The sequence below is a fragment of the Dermochelys coriacea genome, chromosome 3, assembly GCF_009764565.3.
Source record: "Dermochelys coriacea isolate rDerCor1 chromosome 3, rDerCor1.pri.v4, whole genome shotgun sequence".
Classification (NCBI taxonomy): Eukaryota; Metazoa; Chordata; order Testudines; family Dermochelyidae; genus Dermochelys; species Dermochelys coriacea.
This window is the reverse complement of record NC_050070.1, coordinates 78,051,292-78,068,407: the sequence shown is the minus strand read 5'-3', so window position 1 is coordinate 78,068,407 and position 17,116 is coordinate 78,051,292. Positions and strand designations below refer to the sequence as shown.

The window sequence follows — 17,116 nt, the reverse complement described above, 5'->3', positions numbered from 1 at the left end:
ATGACTAATTATGTATATAAGTAACTGATGTGTACTTACAAATGAAGTGCTTCTGTGCACACATGACCATTTATATGCCTAACTGGTCATGGAGCGGAGGAAGGCGCACACACATTATTTACATGCAAACCAGATATTTGTGTTCAAAACTTTGGCCATGCAACTATATACATTTGGTTGTACATGCCTACCTTTAAAATTTGGATGTGTGTGTGCGTGCGTGCATGTGCGTATACTACACATGTAATAAAAAGATACAATATAAATGTACAGGAACAAATTCAATAAACACAGCTGCTGAGTGGATGCTAAGTCCATGGAAGTCTGTGGGCCAAATTCAGTAGTAATGTAGTCAGTGGTGTAAATCACGTATCAGGAATAAATTGGTCATAAAACAGTTATAGTGGGGGTAGTGGCAAAGAAGCATAATTTACACTGACTTAGCATTTAGTGACTGTGTAAAACATGCACAAAGGATGCAGAAGGAGTATGCAGCAAGATAAACAACTGACAGGAGAATATAAAATAGAGCAACATACTTCCTGCTCCAAACACATACAGAGTCCGATCCTCAGCTGGTGTAAACAAGCATAGCTTCATTGACTTCAAAGGAACTACATCAATCAATTTATACTTATGCCTATACACTATCCCGAACATTTCCAGGCAAAGTTGAGACCTGGAGTGAACAGGTGCAATTTTCATCGACTTTGGTCTCATGGTACTAATGTGGTTTCTCACAATCATGAAGTGCCATAGCAGTGTAATTTACACTCATTTTAAAACTAATTTGCAGGTCTGATTCTAATTTCATTTACTCTGATGTAAATCAGGAGTAACCACACAAAACTAAATGCAGTTACTCATGTAAAAACAGTGAAAGTAAAATCAAAATCAGAGCCTACCTGTAATTTACACTGCAAATTAAGTTACTGCTAAATTTGGTCCATAAAATGTAATTGTGAATAATGGATAAATTAAAAGGTGCACGCAATTGATAGTTATTTTCATGTGATAGCCATAAGTGTAAGACACACTAAAGTGACCCCAGCAGCACTGCGCTATCTCACAACAGCTAAAGAAAATGTATTTCTATAATAATCTAGACAAGGTGCTTGTTGCTGATGGATGATGCAAAGTTAATTATGAATATAAATCAGTACTGTATCCCCCATCAATTAAAATAACTAGATTAGTTATTCAAATCTGAATAGTTCAGGTAGAAGTTAGAATCATCTTAACAGTACGGTTGATGACTTGCAAAAAAAAAAAAAAAAAAAAAGATGAAAGCCTTAATAAATATGAACACAGTGGACTGTGGACCTCACACATTTCTTGTTAAAATAATGTGGCTACTTGATTATTTTTTATTATGTTATGTTCTATAGCCATACCATAATTGTGTTACTTTAAACTAACAGCATAAATATAGACATATCAGTTATAAACCATAGCAGAACCATAAAAGCCCAAATGGATGGCAACTTCAATTATAAGTATATCCTTAATAAATTTACTTGAATTTTTCCCTATTAGAGTGTATATACACATGAATGAATACTTTAACAACAGAATTTTGAATTCACCAGCAGTCAGTTTATTATAAAGACAGATTTAAAGAAAGCATTGTTTTTGTATAAAACACAGGATAATATTTTCTTTGAAAATCAAGATTACATGCTGTCCAAACATCATTTTCTCCGTTTGAACTTAATCATTGACTTCAATTGGCACTTTGCCATAGAGTTAGGCCCTAGTTCATCAAGGCACTTAAATATATGCTTAAGACTATTCTTATTCGGCCCTTATGTATGTGTTTAGCTTTAACCACATACATACATCCCATTGAAATCAGTGAGATTTAATTATGCATTTAAAGTTAGGCATATACTTAAGTGCTTTGCTTATTAGGGACAGCTTGCAGATTTGGGGCCTTAACCAAAACAGGACTGTGTTTTATAGGCCGAGTTTGACAGCCCTTACTCAGCTGCATAGTCCTACTGACTTCAGGGGGAATCTCTCTCTCTCTCTCTCTCTCTCTCTCTCTCTCTCTCTGGGCTTAAGAATCAGGTCCTCACCCAGTAATCTCAAAATTAGTCCAGTAAATGGCAGGTTCTAATTTTCATGTCACATTCAAATGTATTGTTATGCTGAAAGTAATAAATATTTATTTCATCACTGGGGAGTAGGGAAGAGCAAGTTTATAAATCCAGGGCCTGATCCTGCAATCACTTACTACCAGGTGTAGTGCTTACTGCCATTAGTAGTCCTATTGGTATTTTTGCTAGTTAAAGGTCTCAGCTCCAATTTTTTCAAGCCTTTAATTTAAAGACAAGGCTGTTGAATGTTGAAAAAAATTTTTCTTTAAAATATTTTCCCCCTTAGGGAGTGTGTGGTAAGTAGGTGTAACAAAAACAAATAGCTTTAAATAGTCTGATTAAAAAAAAAAATCACATTCTCTCATTCCGATTTCACTTTCTCCATATATCTGATGTCAAACTGATTAGTTTTCCAGTCATCCATGGAGTTTCCCATCAAAGTTAGGAAGTCCAAGATCTTGCAAAAAAGAAGTAAAAAATATTTAATTTTTTTGTAAACAAAGGATAGGGAAAAAAAGACAATCCCATTTTTCTTTCCTTTGCAGTTCATCTTTAAGATTATTTTGTGACCATGTAAGACATACTGCTGCTTACTGCTATAATCTGTGTAAAAGTACAAATCAGTCATCTTATCCTGTAATCTTTATTCACATACGTTGAAGTTAGTTGTATTATTTGTGTAATAAATGATTGCAGAATGGGCCTAATAAATTGTTTCCATAGCAGCAAAAAGGTGGGGGAGGGGGGACATGGCATATTTCATATTTATATTATAAAATAAATGACAAAAACATATATTTGGAAAATGTGCTATGCCCTCGATGTAAAGTGCATGTGTCCCTAAGTTGTTTTAGTAACCATAATAAGTAATAAAATCTTCCTTTAAGCAGGGGTTTTCATCCCAAAAAAATTAACAAGTATGTAGGATTTGCTTCACCTACCTTTTAAATGCAATCACCTCTGTGGTGAAATGTAACAAGTTTAACAGAGTTTGGGAATGAACGCAAAGAATATCAAATGTAGCAAACTGAAGGCAAATTGTCATGGGCAGAATGTGGATAACCAAACTAGACAGCTGCTGCTTATAAAAATTTGCAATGTTGTTGACCCAATAAATGAAATGAGCTTCTGTTGTGTGGATGCTGACATGGTGTTCTCTACAAAGATCACAGTATAGAACTACCCCTCAGCTTACTACAGACATCCAGTTATGGGTCTGACATTATGCAGTGGGAAATGCAGGTACTGTGTATTCATTTAAACAAAACTAACCAGGAAGAAAAAGCTCTGCAACTTTTGAAGCATCTGGAAATTTCTCTCCTCTAAGCCTATGAGATTCACTTGGAACACATGGATCAGAATGGATTCCCAAAAATCTCTACAGAAGAGTGAAGAATTCTTAGGTAATCCTTGGATGCAAAACTACCTTACTATTTACTTGCAGATTCTGATCCAAGTGTGACTTTTGGGATGAGATGTAAAAGTGCCTTTTGGCAACTTTAAGATCCATGGAACACATTGCATGGCAGGCCTATATCTTTGTCATGTTGAAATACGTGTATTCCAATTCCGGCATACATAAAATCTCCCCATTAATTCAAGTGAATAAGATAGTCTTCATTTACTGCCCTGAACTGCTTTAGCATTATTGTATGCTGTTAAACTATCACCTCAGTCAACGCAGAGGTGGCTGCACTCCAGTGACCGACAAAGTGATCACTACATACAATATAATTTTTAAATACGATTGCAAAATGCTTTGAATCTTTTGAAATTAAATTTGTTTTACAAACATAAAACACTATTATTAGCATTATTATTACTATACAACATATCACAAAGGATCCAAAATATCTAAATAGTCAAAAAAATAATTAAGTACAAAACAATAATGGGAATTTGCAAGCACTTTATCACACTGGCCTCTGATTCCCCAAGTTTCAGTTCAAATGTGACCTAATAATGTTATGTTGTGCATTGTTTAATCTAATCTTCTAACATGCATTACAGCACATGTATAATAAGATTATTCAGCCAACATTAATTTGCCTTGCAGATTGGAGAGTATGAAAATAAGGTACTTTCTAATTGAACATATATTAATAGGTTCAGTAGAAGATATTAAGGGAAGGAAAGATTAAAACTATGAAAAACAAGGTATGTAAATCTAAATATGAGACATAAGACTTGCAGTTGTTTGCATTGATTGCAAAACATTTGTTAGTTTCTGATGGGAGTGAGTTTTCTCCTTTTTAAAAAGAAAATCCTTAGTATTCACATTTAGAAAAGACAAGTAAATCTTTTTCTCTCTGGTTTCTTATCTCCAGTAACAGAAACCATTTCACTCATCAAGCACATTTACATTGAAAGCATTACTTGAACTTTCCGTGACTTCCAAAGATCAGTAACAGTCAATAAAAAAGTAAGTTATACTTCTGATCACTTGATTCATGGCACGGTTGTGTGCAAATTCTTGTACAAGTGTGCTTGGTTCTAAACAGTGGGGTAAAGGGATCAGGGATATCTGAAAAGCTCAACATTGAAGAGAGCTTACTTCACCTTCATTCAATCTTGATAATGTAATAATGAGTCCTTTAAAAGGATAATTTTAATTCCCCTATCTACAGCAATAAAGACTGTGTACAGCTAATCTTGTTTGCCCTTTCAATTAAACTTGTTCAGGACGTTCTATTTAGTCAGCACCCTGAATGGGTCATTAAAATTCTTGTTCTGTAAGAGTTGTGTGCAATGCACTGTTGTTTTTAAATTCCATTAAATCCAAATGGTCTATATCGCCCTGTGACCACTGTGACTTCAATCAGCCAGTTTAATTACCTTACAAAATTGTCAGCAGAAGCAGCAAAGACAAACAGGAAGGGCTGTGACGTTATCAAATTGAAATCTTCCTCTGTGCTGTTTAATCTGGACCAGTCAATAACAATGCTTCTCACCTCCTTCCTTTCTTCCCGGGGCTCTTAACCTTACTCTGTCTCCAAAGATTGCTGCTGCTGCTGCGTTTAAAACAGATTTTGAATACCTCGCTCTGAGGACTTTAATACACATTGAAGGCTCCTTGCCCTTGGCAAGTAAAATTTTCACTAGCTCCCAATAAGCAAAGAAATACAGCAGTCCTGAATCTTTAAGGGCTGCTGAACCCAACAGCTCTTTTCCAGATTTCACCGTTTCCCTGATCTGAAGGCAGATATCCCCTCTCTTTTCCCTCCCCCTCACCCCCCACACGTGCACATAGATTAAGTACATATAGAAAGATGGGTAAATAGACTAGATCCTTCCACTTAAACTCAGTCAGACTTTACCTTCCCAGTTTAGGGATTGCAATGGCAATGTACAGTCATGTCGGTGGAAGAGGAACCAAATGGAAAGAAACTCCACACTTGAGATGCCTAACACAGAGTACAAAGTAGTAAAACACTATTGCCCAAGAGGTATAAATATATGTCTGGGGAGCCTGCAAACTAAATGATCTCAGTGTCCAGAAAGCCAGCTTTCCCTGTATGCTAGTTTTAATGATGGTCTGGCAAAACGGTCAGTAATACATAGCTGGCCATCCGCAATGGCATTAGGAGCGAATTCCAGCTGCTGGCCATGTAGTATCTTACTTATTCAGGCATGTGGTAAAAGTTTCTATGAAAAGAGACTCATTTGGCTCAGTGGGATGAACACAACAAAGCAACAACAGCGATGAAGCCCAAATGCCAAATCTTCATTGAAGAAGCCCCTACTATACAGTCATTCCCGTCACTAGAAATTAGGGTGCCATTAGAAAAGAGACCAAAAATAAGGTGAGTTTTCCTTTTTATTTTTAAGTCAATAAAACCACTTTTCAGTTGTTTTCTGAACATATTTTCCCCAATTTGATGAAGGGCAAACAGGCAAATGTAACACTTGAAGGAGCTGATAAGGGAACGGATCAATATTCCCTATGCTTTCCTTGAGATGGTCTCAGTTTAGTTGCTTTTCAGAGCTCAACCTGAAGTTCTTGCAGTTCTGACAATTCCACCGCATTTCCCCTTTGCTATTGCACCATCAGGGGAAAGAATCTGTGCAATTAAGTTTAGAAGAGTAACTAACTCACAGTATTCAGCTGCCTCCCCCCATCGGCTTGAAATCGGCTTTTATTGGAGACATCCACAATATCTGAGCAACAAAAGGTCACTTTCTAGGGAGTTGGAGTCCTGATTCTCAGCCTTCCTTTCTTTTGTGTATGTAGAAGTGGCATTTTGTGATTTCATTTCCTTGTAGGATTGTTTTTACAGTGATATTAAAAATAAAGAGAAGAGGGAGACACATAAGGTCAAGGAACCAGTCACGGTTCAGAGCACTGTGTCTTCAATATACATTCACGGACAACACTTGTAATTAGAGGAAATGTAAATTAATCCCTAGTGACCCAATTCTGTTCTCCTGATTCTAGCCAGTTGTCACGCTGATGATGTCCATGCATGACCAGGACAAAGAGAACGGGATCTGTCTGGCCTCAGGTTCCTGCTGTTAAATATAGGAAGGGCCTAGCATGAATTAGAAATCCTGAAAGGTGTGATTTAAATAAGATGAGGCATTTTAAAATGCTCAAAACATCTAAAATAGGTTACTTGAAACAGCTAAATGTTTTTAAATGCTCCATTGTCCCGTACCACACTGGAGAGTGATGAATTGTTACTGTTACCAACTGTATGTAGTTGTCATGATTAACCTCTTAGCACTAATAGTACTTGCTGGGCGCTGCTTTTACACCAGGATTCCTGCTACCTCCTAGCTCCTTGGTCCAGTTTTGTTTTGTTAGAGCCAAAGGACTCCAGTTCTTAAACACTGCTTGCTTCTGATCAGCTTGTGGTGCTTTGAAGAGGAGTCCTGGGGAGGTGATTATGCTCTAGGAAAATATCGTGGACATTTAAAAAAAAAAAATCCAAGAATCAGTAGTAGGTGCATCTAAACTCAGCACTAGCCAAAGTTGCTTATCTTGGTCCTGAAATGCTTTGGTCTGGAGCTCTCACTAACACAGTAACCCCACTTTTGCATGTAAGTAGGCTGCTGTGGGCAAACAAAAATATAGTGATGGAAAGACCATCATGATTGGCGGTGAGGGCAGACTGATTTATGGATTATGGATTTCAGGTTATAGGGCCTGCTTTTCTAATAAATCAACAGTAAATTTAAAAAGTGATCCAGGGAGGGACTTACCTGTGCATTTCTGCTTTTGTGTAACTCCAAGAGCAAAAGTATGGATTTTTGCCAGAGTTGGACTTAACACAGGGGAGACAACAGTGATGCAAATGATAAGACACCATCCTGGCCTTTCCTTTTATTCTAAATTTAGAACCTGGTGCTATAATCACAATACTATTTTCAGTGCCTTGCCTTAATGCTCTTTCAAATTCGTGACTATCATGGGTGCAAGCCTCGATGCCTATTGTTTTCTGGGCTGGTGTATAGGAAAGTATTCAGGAACTCCAAGGAGAGATTTGGCTGTACGCCATCTATAAGGGATCGCTTTATTGCGGTGCCAAAATATTAGCTGGTCCTGCTCCAGCAACAGGAGTCAGAAATCCACGCGGACATTTTTCCTGCAACTGGACTGCATGGGTAAAGGGTAGGGTGACTTAAGGCTACTAGAGAGTTAGTTATGGTAGCACATCAGCCTTTCCTGGCCTCCTGGTTTCGATCCAAAGCGCGTGGATAAAAAGGAGTCTGGATAACCCGGGGGTTCGGCTTTCCTGTACTGTTGCTGAAAAGTAACTTGAAGGGAGGGGGGGCTATCAGGACACGCCGGCTAGTCCCAACAATGGCACAGCCGTGGGAAGGACAACGCGACTTTATGGTGGGTTCATTTGCACAGGAGGAATGAGGGGGCTGGAGCTCTGGCAAGCTACAAGATTTCCCCTGTTGCCATAGCGCTGCTAGCCAAGAAGGAAAAGCGGGGGCTGGCAGGCTGCCTTTTAAAGGGAATCTTCTGCGCTCCTGCCTAGACCCACGAAGAGCTCCGAGGGGCAACAGCAGACCACCCGTCTGTTCCGTAGCAAGGGCATTTCGGAGGGGCATGCAGCACGCTGGGAACTGGGGCCGGGGAGGCAGAAGGCGGGGAGAGGGGGGCGCGATATGATTACCCCTTCCAATAATTCAAGATTTTCATTACACAGTTGTTATTTCCAGCCTCCCCCAGCCAAATGCTCTGAGCCTCCTGGGAACGCACAGCCCTTCTCTTACACGGGGAATAAGGGCAGTTTTACTCCCGGACGAAATGAAAAGCTAAACTCGATCACAACGACAGGCATGCAACGGGCCACGCTGACAAGCAAAAAGAAGCCCTTTCCCTCACTCCCAGGACTCCACAGGAGAAACAAACAAAATAACTTGGCCGCCCCTCCCCCAACCCGCAGAGACCGAGAGAAAAGGCGACTTTTTAAGCACGGAAAGGCACCAAATGGTTCCAAAGTGTCTTTCTAGTTTGTTGCAACAAACCAGTGTGAACGCCAACCATCGGAGTCTAACCCCAAAACCGAGATGTATGTCCGGGAGACAGACTGGGAAAGGAAGTTAGTCTAGAAAAAACACACTATATGCTGCCAAGAGGCAGCCCTTTGGAAAAGGCACCCTATAAAACCCCGCTGTGACCTTAAGATTGTTATTTTTCTAACATAAAAAACACAGGTTGATCAATGATATTCTAGTAAGTGTCCAGCCTCATAATTCAACAAGGATGCGGCTACTGACGAGGACAGCTTCAATTAACCCACAAATCAGCGTTTGTGATGGTGGGGATGGAAGGGTGCTTGTTTTCATAGCTACCTCTGCAAGTAATTCAAACGCACAGATACCAACGCTCAGCAACAATTGTGAACCTGTTTCGGGTACAGACGGATAACTGGGCAGCGCCAGGCGACGTTCAGCCCTCGCACGATTGCACTGCAATGCCACCGGAGCCGATTCAATGCAAAATAAACCCCGCGATGATATATGGACCTGTTTAGCCGTGTCCAAAGAAACAAGCATTCCTGAAGATGGTTGCTAAGAGCAACGTGTCTTAAGCACCACCTTTAGACCAGATGAAGGCAAAAGAAAGTACACTAGGAATTCAGCACACGAGATCAATAACAACCCGTCGCCTTCTTAATCATTACCAGCCTTCCATTCAACACGAAAATGATTTTTTAAAAAGAAATGCAAGACATCCTACCTTTCCCAAGTAAACGAGAGCTGTTAATGGCTCCTGCAGTTGCTACAGTGTAAACAATCCAGATACAGAAAAGGAAAAGCAGTATTTTATTTTGCAGACATAACAAGCTGGCACACAGGATGCCGCTTGTTTGGCACGGCAACTTTTCCAACGCGTGTACAATCTGAGAGAGTAAGTCACACACAAACACTAAGCTAGTACCACTTAGGCTGGCGATTGTTGAATGGATCCGTGCTCTTCGCAATTCTCACCACCTTAACTCTTACTTACTTTGCAGAACTTTTCATGCCCAGGTCTGCCCCAATGGCAAGAAACAACATGAGGTTCGAGGTGTTTTTGAACATTCCTCTTGCTTCTGCTCCCCTGAACCAACCCTATATGTCGGAGGCTTTCTATCAGAAATGTCACACCCGGTTTCTAATACTAGTTTCCACGAGACGCTGAGGGTTTCTTTGATCTGGGACACCGCTATGCTTGCTTTCTATGATCTGCCTATGACATCTCCCAGTCTCTTTGTCTTACAGGGGAAATAATGACCAAGTCACTTTCCCTGATGAGAGGAATTTTTCTGAAATGTGTCATAGCCCTGCATCAATGCCTCTTTGGTATCTCACTAATTGTTGATAAAGAATCTGTTCTACTACACCGGAACCCCCACTAAAGTAAACTAAAAGAACATAACTGAAGGTCTCTTCCAGTGTCACATTAATACTAAATCTGCCCTGACGCTCTGACTCAGAGAGGGCCATGGAAAAGCTGGAGGTCGAAACTTACCAACTAGTTGTCAGATTGTTAACTAATCAACAGCTATTTTAGCCGCGTTTTCTACTGCTATGGAAACAAAAAAGGCAGAGCACGCGGAAGCCACACAAGCTCTGATTACCCCGCAGAGCTTCCGGGAAGCACGTTTGCCAGTCATTTTTTCCCCTATTATTATTTATCATAATCGGCGACACAAAAAACAAACATTAATTTAGCCATGCGGACACAAAATAAAGAGGGTCTTCGGTAACTGACTCCAAAAGCATCCCCCGGAGCCTCCTATCTCTCCCTGCTCCCCATCTATTGACATAATCATGCATGTAACTATTCAGCTTGAAATACACAATGTAAAGTGCGGGGAAAATCTTACCAAATCTTAACACATGTGTCGTTCCTTGCGAATATCCAATCCACAATAAACAAAGAAGGAGTCTAATGGTGCATCTGAAGACTGGATTAGTTAGAATCGGGGAAATAATCTTCATGGTGTTTCTACGCACACACGCGCTGCCTTACTTCCCCCTTCTAAGCGTCAGGTTCCCCGGTAGGGTAAGAATGAGGATACGTAGACTGTTAGCCCTCAGACACGATCACGGCATGGTCACAGAGAGAGGAGAGAGTCTACGCTTCCCAAACCCATTAGCAATCCCTGCATGTTCTTCATTCACTGCGCCAAGGAGCAACCTTCAACTGCAAGGAATGGTGGGACATCCATGTTAGTCAGGGGAGAATCCTCGCGAAATCCAAACACATACAATGTCCAGCCGGGTCAACCTGGGAGGCAAGAAAGGAGGGAAATCAATAAGTAATCCAGCTTGAGAAATCGCTGAGCTATCGCCACATAGCGAGAGTCAACGAGCTCCAGGCGTTTTAGTGGCGAAGCTTTTGCTGTGCTCCCATTCTACTGCACTGCTGCACAGCTTCTGACGTGAAGCCAAGATTAAGTGAAAAAATTTGAGATAGCTCTTCGCTGCTTACGGCTGCCTGCCAGACAGCCTTCCCAATTTCTGCCATGCAACGGACCTGATCGCCTCGCGTTGTTGAAAAATCAGCTCCGTTTTACTGGCGTGCGTACAATTATTATTTTTGTTTATTTTCAACAATAGCTATTTTCTTGCAAAGGGGCAGCTATGGTGTACGTGCGCGCGCGGTTCTATAAAAATCAGTTCATGAATTTTAACAGCTGACTGGCCGGGTGGAAATCACTTAGCCTCGGAGTTCTGCAAGAGGAGGTTTTACAAGGGGCGACCGTATGTCATGAAGGGTATCAGGTTAAGACTTAGGCTAAAAAGGTCCCAAAAGTTTAATTCACTTTTTAATACTTACGCACATTTAATGCTATTAATGTAAACGCCATGACTTGTATACTGACTGTCTTTTGGCAGCTTGTAGCGGACTCTGATCACCGAACATCCAAGCTTTAGCTAAGTACAGAACAATTTTGCAGTGTTAAAAAAATAAATAAATCTAATTCTGAATTGAAAGTCCTACATATTCATTTCGCTCAGTTTGCTTGAAACGACAATGCTATTTGAAAGAGAGGATGTGTGGATTTACATGTTTCATATGCTACAGTCTAGAATGCCTCTCTATCTTTGGCACTAAACTCTCTTTCACTGTGCTTTTATTGAGGTTCTACTGTTTATACTTGCATAGCGAGACCTATGGTTAAAATGAGAGTGTAGTCTAAATACACATAATATTCCACTATCCTTAATAAGTATAACAGTGCTTGCTAGTTTGCTTCTGGGACATTTAGTTTGCATCCTAAAACAGCTCTGGACTTTTTTCTTTTCTTTTCGTACTGTATTCCAATAAAGGTGCACTCATTCTCGGCAACATTTCAGATTTTCCTTGGAAATACAATTAAGATACTTTGAATTGTGTATTCCCTCCTATGTGCATTCATTAAAACACATTGGTCGAGAATGGACAGCGATTAAAAAAAATCTGAAAGTGAAGCTTTCACTGAAGCTATTTGAGATTTTTATTATAGATATTAAGAGACCATTCCTAGTATCCCACAAGGAAAATGAACGCAGATTAAACTGTAGTCTGCCTGGGCTCTGCCCTCTCTTTAGTGCCGAAGTAAATCTCAATAAGAGAGATTTTTATCACAGATGAATACACCATAGATTTGGTTTTACAGAACGTCAGACTGAAGAAACATATTCTTGGATCTATCAGGAGTGTAGCAACACAGACGTGAGTTATGGTTAATTCTTAATAATTCTACGCATACTTTAGACATGCAGAATAAGTGATATTAAAATGAAATTACCTATGCTCTAGAAAGTGTTAACAATTCACAATAACTTTCTACCCTTATGGGTTACTGATTTTATCTGCCCATATCTTCTTCAGATGTTGTAAAAATGCTGATAAAATAAATGTATATTCTGCGAGGGGATTATTAAACATTACTGATTTCTTGTCTTTAAAATGGAGGCATAACTGCAGTGTCAAAAATAAGTATCATGAATGGCTAGTTCTGCAGTCTAGCAAGGAACTCAGTCAAATGATTTGACTATTGGAGTACTCTAAAAAGAACACCTAGTGCTAAAAGCAAGGATATCTAGCGACTCCTTCAGTTCCCATTTAGAATAACTGTCAGGAAAATGTACAGTTTGAGGTATTCTTTCATGTATTTGCTGTTTCATTTACTCTGATCTACTTGTTCATATCTTACCTTGGTCCAAGGAGGAATAAAACTGACCTGGGTGGTAACTGAGCATTCTTAATTTTGCTACAGTGATGAATTAGCGGAGGTTAGGCATCTTCAAATTCTCATTGTGTTGCGAATTATCAGAATGTAGCACTATTTATAGAGTGAACTTTAAAAAAGCATGGGAAATTATAAGATTCATTGTCTTCTTTTGTAAATGTAGCGCACTAATCAAGAAATGAAAATAAACAATTTTAACTATCTGTTATCCAAACTTATTTTCTAAACTACCTGCACAAATAGGCAGCTACCTGTAATAAAAAAAAATAACAAAATTCCCAGCTTGCCAAGGCTCTTAAACAATCACTGAAACTTCAAAACCATCCATTATAAATGGATTTTAAAATTAAATGTTCAGTATTCTACATTCCAAAACCTGTGCACACGCATGACACTCAAATTAACTTTTCACGCTCAATAACCGTCCAACACTAACCTGACGGGACTCACCACCATGGACAGCGACTGGACCTGTCCAGCTGAAATACGGTGGCCATAGGAGGGCTGCATTCCTTTTTCAGCACCACGGAGAGCACCACTCCTTAAGCATTATTGCTGTTGAGTTTATATTACCTAAGCCGTGTGTGATTTTAGGTGTCAAAATACATTTTCCCCCTCCAATGGTTTCCCAATACAGAAAGGGAATTAATGTATTTTATCCACACTTTTAAAGATACATTCTATTTTTTACTATGTTGGCTGGACTGTGGTTTTTATTGGTATTTCACGGGGTTGCCTTGAATATCTCCTATGTCCTACCATACATTTCTCTAGTATCTTATGAAAATATCTTTTTCTCAAGGAAGATTGTGGTTAACTCAGAATTCTTACATGGCGTCCTTACTTTTTGGTAAGGAATGTCTTGCAAGCCACCAAATATTTAGAACTCAATGAAAAAAACATTTGCCTACATTTGGTGGCTAAAACCCATTTATAAAATATATAATTAGCTAAAGCCTCAAACTCCACCACCTCCAGATTCCCATCTGTTAAGAGGATTTCAGTTTCATTTCCCCATTATTAGACACCTTTTAAAAACCCTTTTTTCTCTTTTAAACTATTTTTAATATGAAAACTGAAAAGCGCCATAGCACCGCTCATTGCATTTTCATTCCCAGTACTGTACACATCTAAAAGGATTAACACGGCTAATTTTACAGTATTTTACTGAGGGAGCTGGTCTTTTCAATGCTTGTCAACCCCGCTACTCAATTCTTTTCGAATATAGGGCTAACTGAAGCTGGTATCCACTGGGATCCTATCCTCCACATACCAATAATCCGCCACAATAGGGTTGAAATATTCAGTTTCTTGTTATGTCTTGATTTGTTCTTCAACTTCACCATACGGAGCCTGGTAGCTACATGTTTTTAGTGTCCAGGGCCAGCGCACAGGAAGCAGATATGAAAATACATGTTTCAGCTACAAAAATACCTAAGTAGATATTGCATAAGTTAATTAAAAACTATGCTGGGTATTCAAATCCTACTAATTGTGTGTGTATGTGTGTGCCCTGTGTATACAATGATCTTGTGTAAATAATGTTTCCTTAGGAAAAGGGGGATTCGTTTAAATTGTGTATTTAAAAGATTAATTTAAGCGATTACATTTAAATGATTACCCTTTTACCTGATTACCAAGGTCTTTCTTCTTCAGAGCATATATTTATGTCCTTTTCTTATACTAAAAGTTAATCTAAATCTAGTTCCATTTAGCTGCCACCTACTGGGATATACATTTTTACCACAACAATTTAAGACAATTCTTTCCATTATCAGCTACATAACTAAGAACTGACTACAGAGCTTGTATATCATGGGCCTTACATCACTTAACTTCCTGATTGCTTCCCTCACAAGGATAACAGAGAGAAATGTAGAATCGGCATGTGACATATGGTCCCTGACACTTTGTTCCTTGGACATTTTTCGGTGAATCGTTGCAAACGCCTCAGACTTGTCGGCCACCAGAGTCCTGCTGTTGCAATCTGGTGAGAGGAAAGCAGTAGCCTCCTGCAACACCTGACCAACTCCATCTGATCGGTACACAGAAGTATTGCAGATTTGCTGACAAATCAGTAATCCTGTCCACCCCTTTAAACGTTTGCCAAAGTACTAAAATGAATGTTGATGTTATCAGTTAAAAAACACATTGCGGCCCACTTGCACTCCACTCCCACAAGCTATAAAAACGGTAGATCCCCCTTGTCTGTTATTAGCTTAGTCCAGATTTATAACCAAGTTTCTGCTGCACCGATGATTAATGACATTTTAAGATGGTAATTAATTTTTTAGCTGCTGGAGAGACGTGCATCCTAATTACGAACTGAGCATGTGATAGATTTACTTGTTCAGGCACTTTTGGACTTCACAGCAATGCACTCTTAGCATATTTTTAAGCAGCAAAAGCAAACATTTATGGCTTTCCCCATACATCAGCTTTCCTCCCCCCCCCCCCCCCCCAACACACACACCAGTATCTGGGAAAGGTGGGGGGAAAGATTTTTTTTTTATTCCACCAACAAGTTTTTAAGAAAAAATGAAGGGAGCGTTTCATTTGAACGCATTCCTTCATTTTCACTACACACGCTGTATTAGCCGTCACGACTACACGGAACAGAAAGGAATGTTTCCCCTTGAATACAGAGAGTCTCAGACACTAGCCAGGTTAACAATGGATGGCTTCTCAAAGAACGTGGAATTTCATCTTTCATCAATAACGACAGGACTGTCTATCACAGAGTAGACGGCTGGTTGTATAATGTAGTAAATGACTGGACGGTGGAAGGGAGGAGAGAAGGGGGCTGAGACATCAGATGAAGTACAGACTATTGTCCACCAAGTTAGAGCACGTCTCATCCTTTCTCCTCGTATGGCTAGTCTTCTAAGGAAGGCGACTTGATGCATTTTTAAGACAAAATCGTGACCGGAGAAGGAAGTAAGCAGGGTCAAAAGGGGAGATTACACCCCTCAAGCTTTTGAGGCTAACTCGGATTTTGCCCTGGCACATTGTGACGATATAGCGCCGGAGAACCAAAGCAACAGATATCTCCGGGATACTGTGGGGGGAAGCTGGTGTTGCTTTTGTTGCTCTAGCCTGGGGGACTGGGCTTGCCAGCGGGATGACTGATATCTAGGCAGTCCGCAGGAATCTGGTAGGCAGCGCACTGCCCAGCTCAGCCAGCTACAAGCCGGTCTGGATTTGTTCAAAGAAACCCCGACAATGCCACTTCCAACAGACCACGCCCGGGGCAATCACCAGCCCGGCGGCTCCCGGGTGCCAGCTCTCCCGCCCTTTCCCGCGCGCCCCCCTTCCAAATCCAAAGAGAGCAGGACACAGACCCAAGCCCGGCTCTCAAAGAGGCAGCGAGCCCGTCGAGCGGCCGGGGCCCTGCCCCGGAGGGCGGTTCTTACCTTGCGCGGCGGACAGGTGCTCGGCGGGGCTGGCCGTGTGCGCGGGGCAGGCAGAGCCCGGGACGGAGGCTGCCCACAAAGTAGCGCAGCCGCTGGCGGGGCTGTGGGGGCGGGGCTGTGGGGGCGAGGCGCGGGCGGCGCGCGGCGGGCGAGCGAAAGAGACACGCCTCCTGCCGGGAGCTCCGCACAGCGCCCTTTAAAGGCACAGAGCCCCTTTTCCTGCTCCACCGCCGCCGGGCCTCCGAAGCGCCCCCTCCCCGCCCCCACACACCCCGCTCACGCCCCCCAGCCCAGCCTGCCTCAAGCACGAGCCAGGCGGGTGGCTGTTTGTGACCCTGCTCTTTTGGCCCAGTCCCACCCCACAGGCGTGGGCAAGCTCTGCGGCAGGCACCTCCTGGCACTGAGCTCTGCTCTCGCCCCTGGGGCCAAAGGCAGCCGCGAGCCGGACGCCACATTTTGGCTTGGGGGGGGGCACCGCAGAACCATAATGCCGACCCCGAGGGAGCCTAGGGCACACGTCGGGCTTGGAACCTCGAAGATTTGAGCCGCTGCCAATCGTATAGCAACCCTGAGTATTATTTTTTAAAGGGGGGGGGGGAGAAGGTGGGCAGAATCAGGGGGTTGAAGAGCTAAGGAACTCAAGCTGTCCTTATGTGCAAAATACCATCAAGGAAGCTGAGTTCCCTATAGCCGGCTGTGGGAACAGGGTCTGCATTTATTCTTCAAGAGCAGCTGTCTTGGGGTTTAGGAAGGTATTAACACGTACACATCTAGTTCCCTTTGGCTACATCCCTATTGCTTCCACATGAGGGATTCCTCTTGCCCGCCCTGCTTGAATACACAGTTCTAAAAGTGGCAAGGAGCCGAGTTCTGGCACTTCCCCCGCCCTCCCCAGGCGGGAGTGGAGTCCCAGCACTGTGAG

At 41.4% G+C, this 17,116-nt stretch overlaps 1 protein-coding gene across 3 annotated transcripts in view; it reads right to left on the bottom strand.

The window, feature by feature from the left end:
- GRIK2 (glutamate ionotropic receptor kainate type subunit 2) overlaps positions 1-16,353 on the bottom strand; it is a 587,425-nt gene extending 571,072 nt beyond the window's left edge. For 2 of the 3 annotated variants that reach the window (XM_038395673.2, XM_043510712.1), the window contains exons 1-2: positions 16,195-16,353; positions 10,427-10,830 (exon numbers count right to left, since the gene is read on the bottom strand). In XM_038395673.2, coding sequence (XP_038251601.1) covers positions 10,427-10,541 — 115 coding nt within the window. In that variant the 5' untranslated portion in view covers positions 10,542-10,830; positions 16,195-16,353. The remainder of the gene's footprint in view (positions 1-10,426; positions 10,831-16,194) is intronic. The other variant, XM_038395676.2, reaches the window with a different exon arrangement.
- Positions 16,354-17,116: the final 763 nt, after the last annotated feature.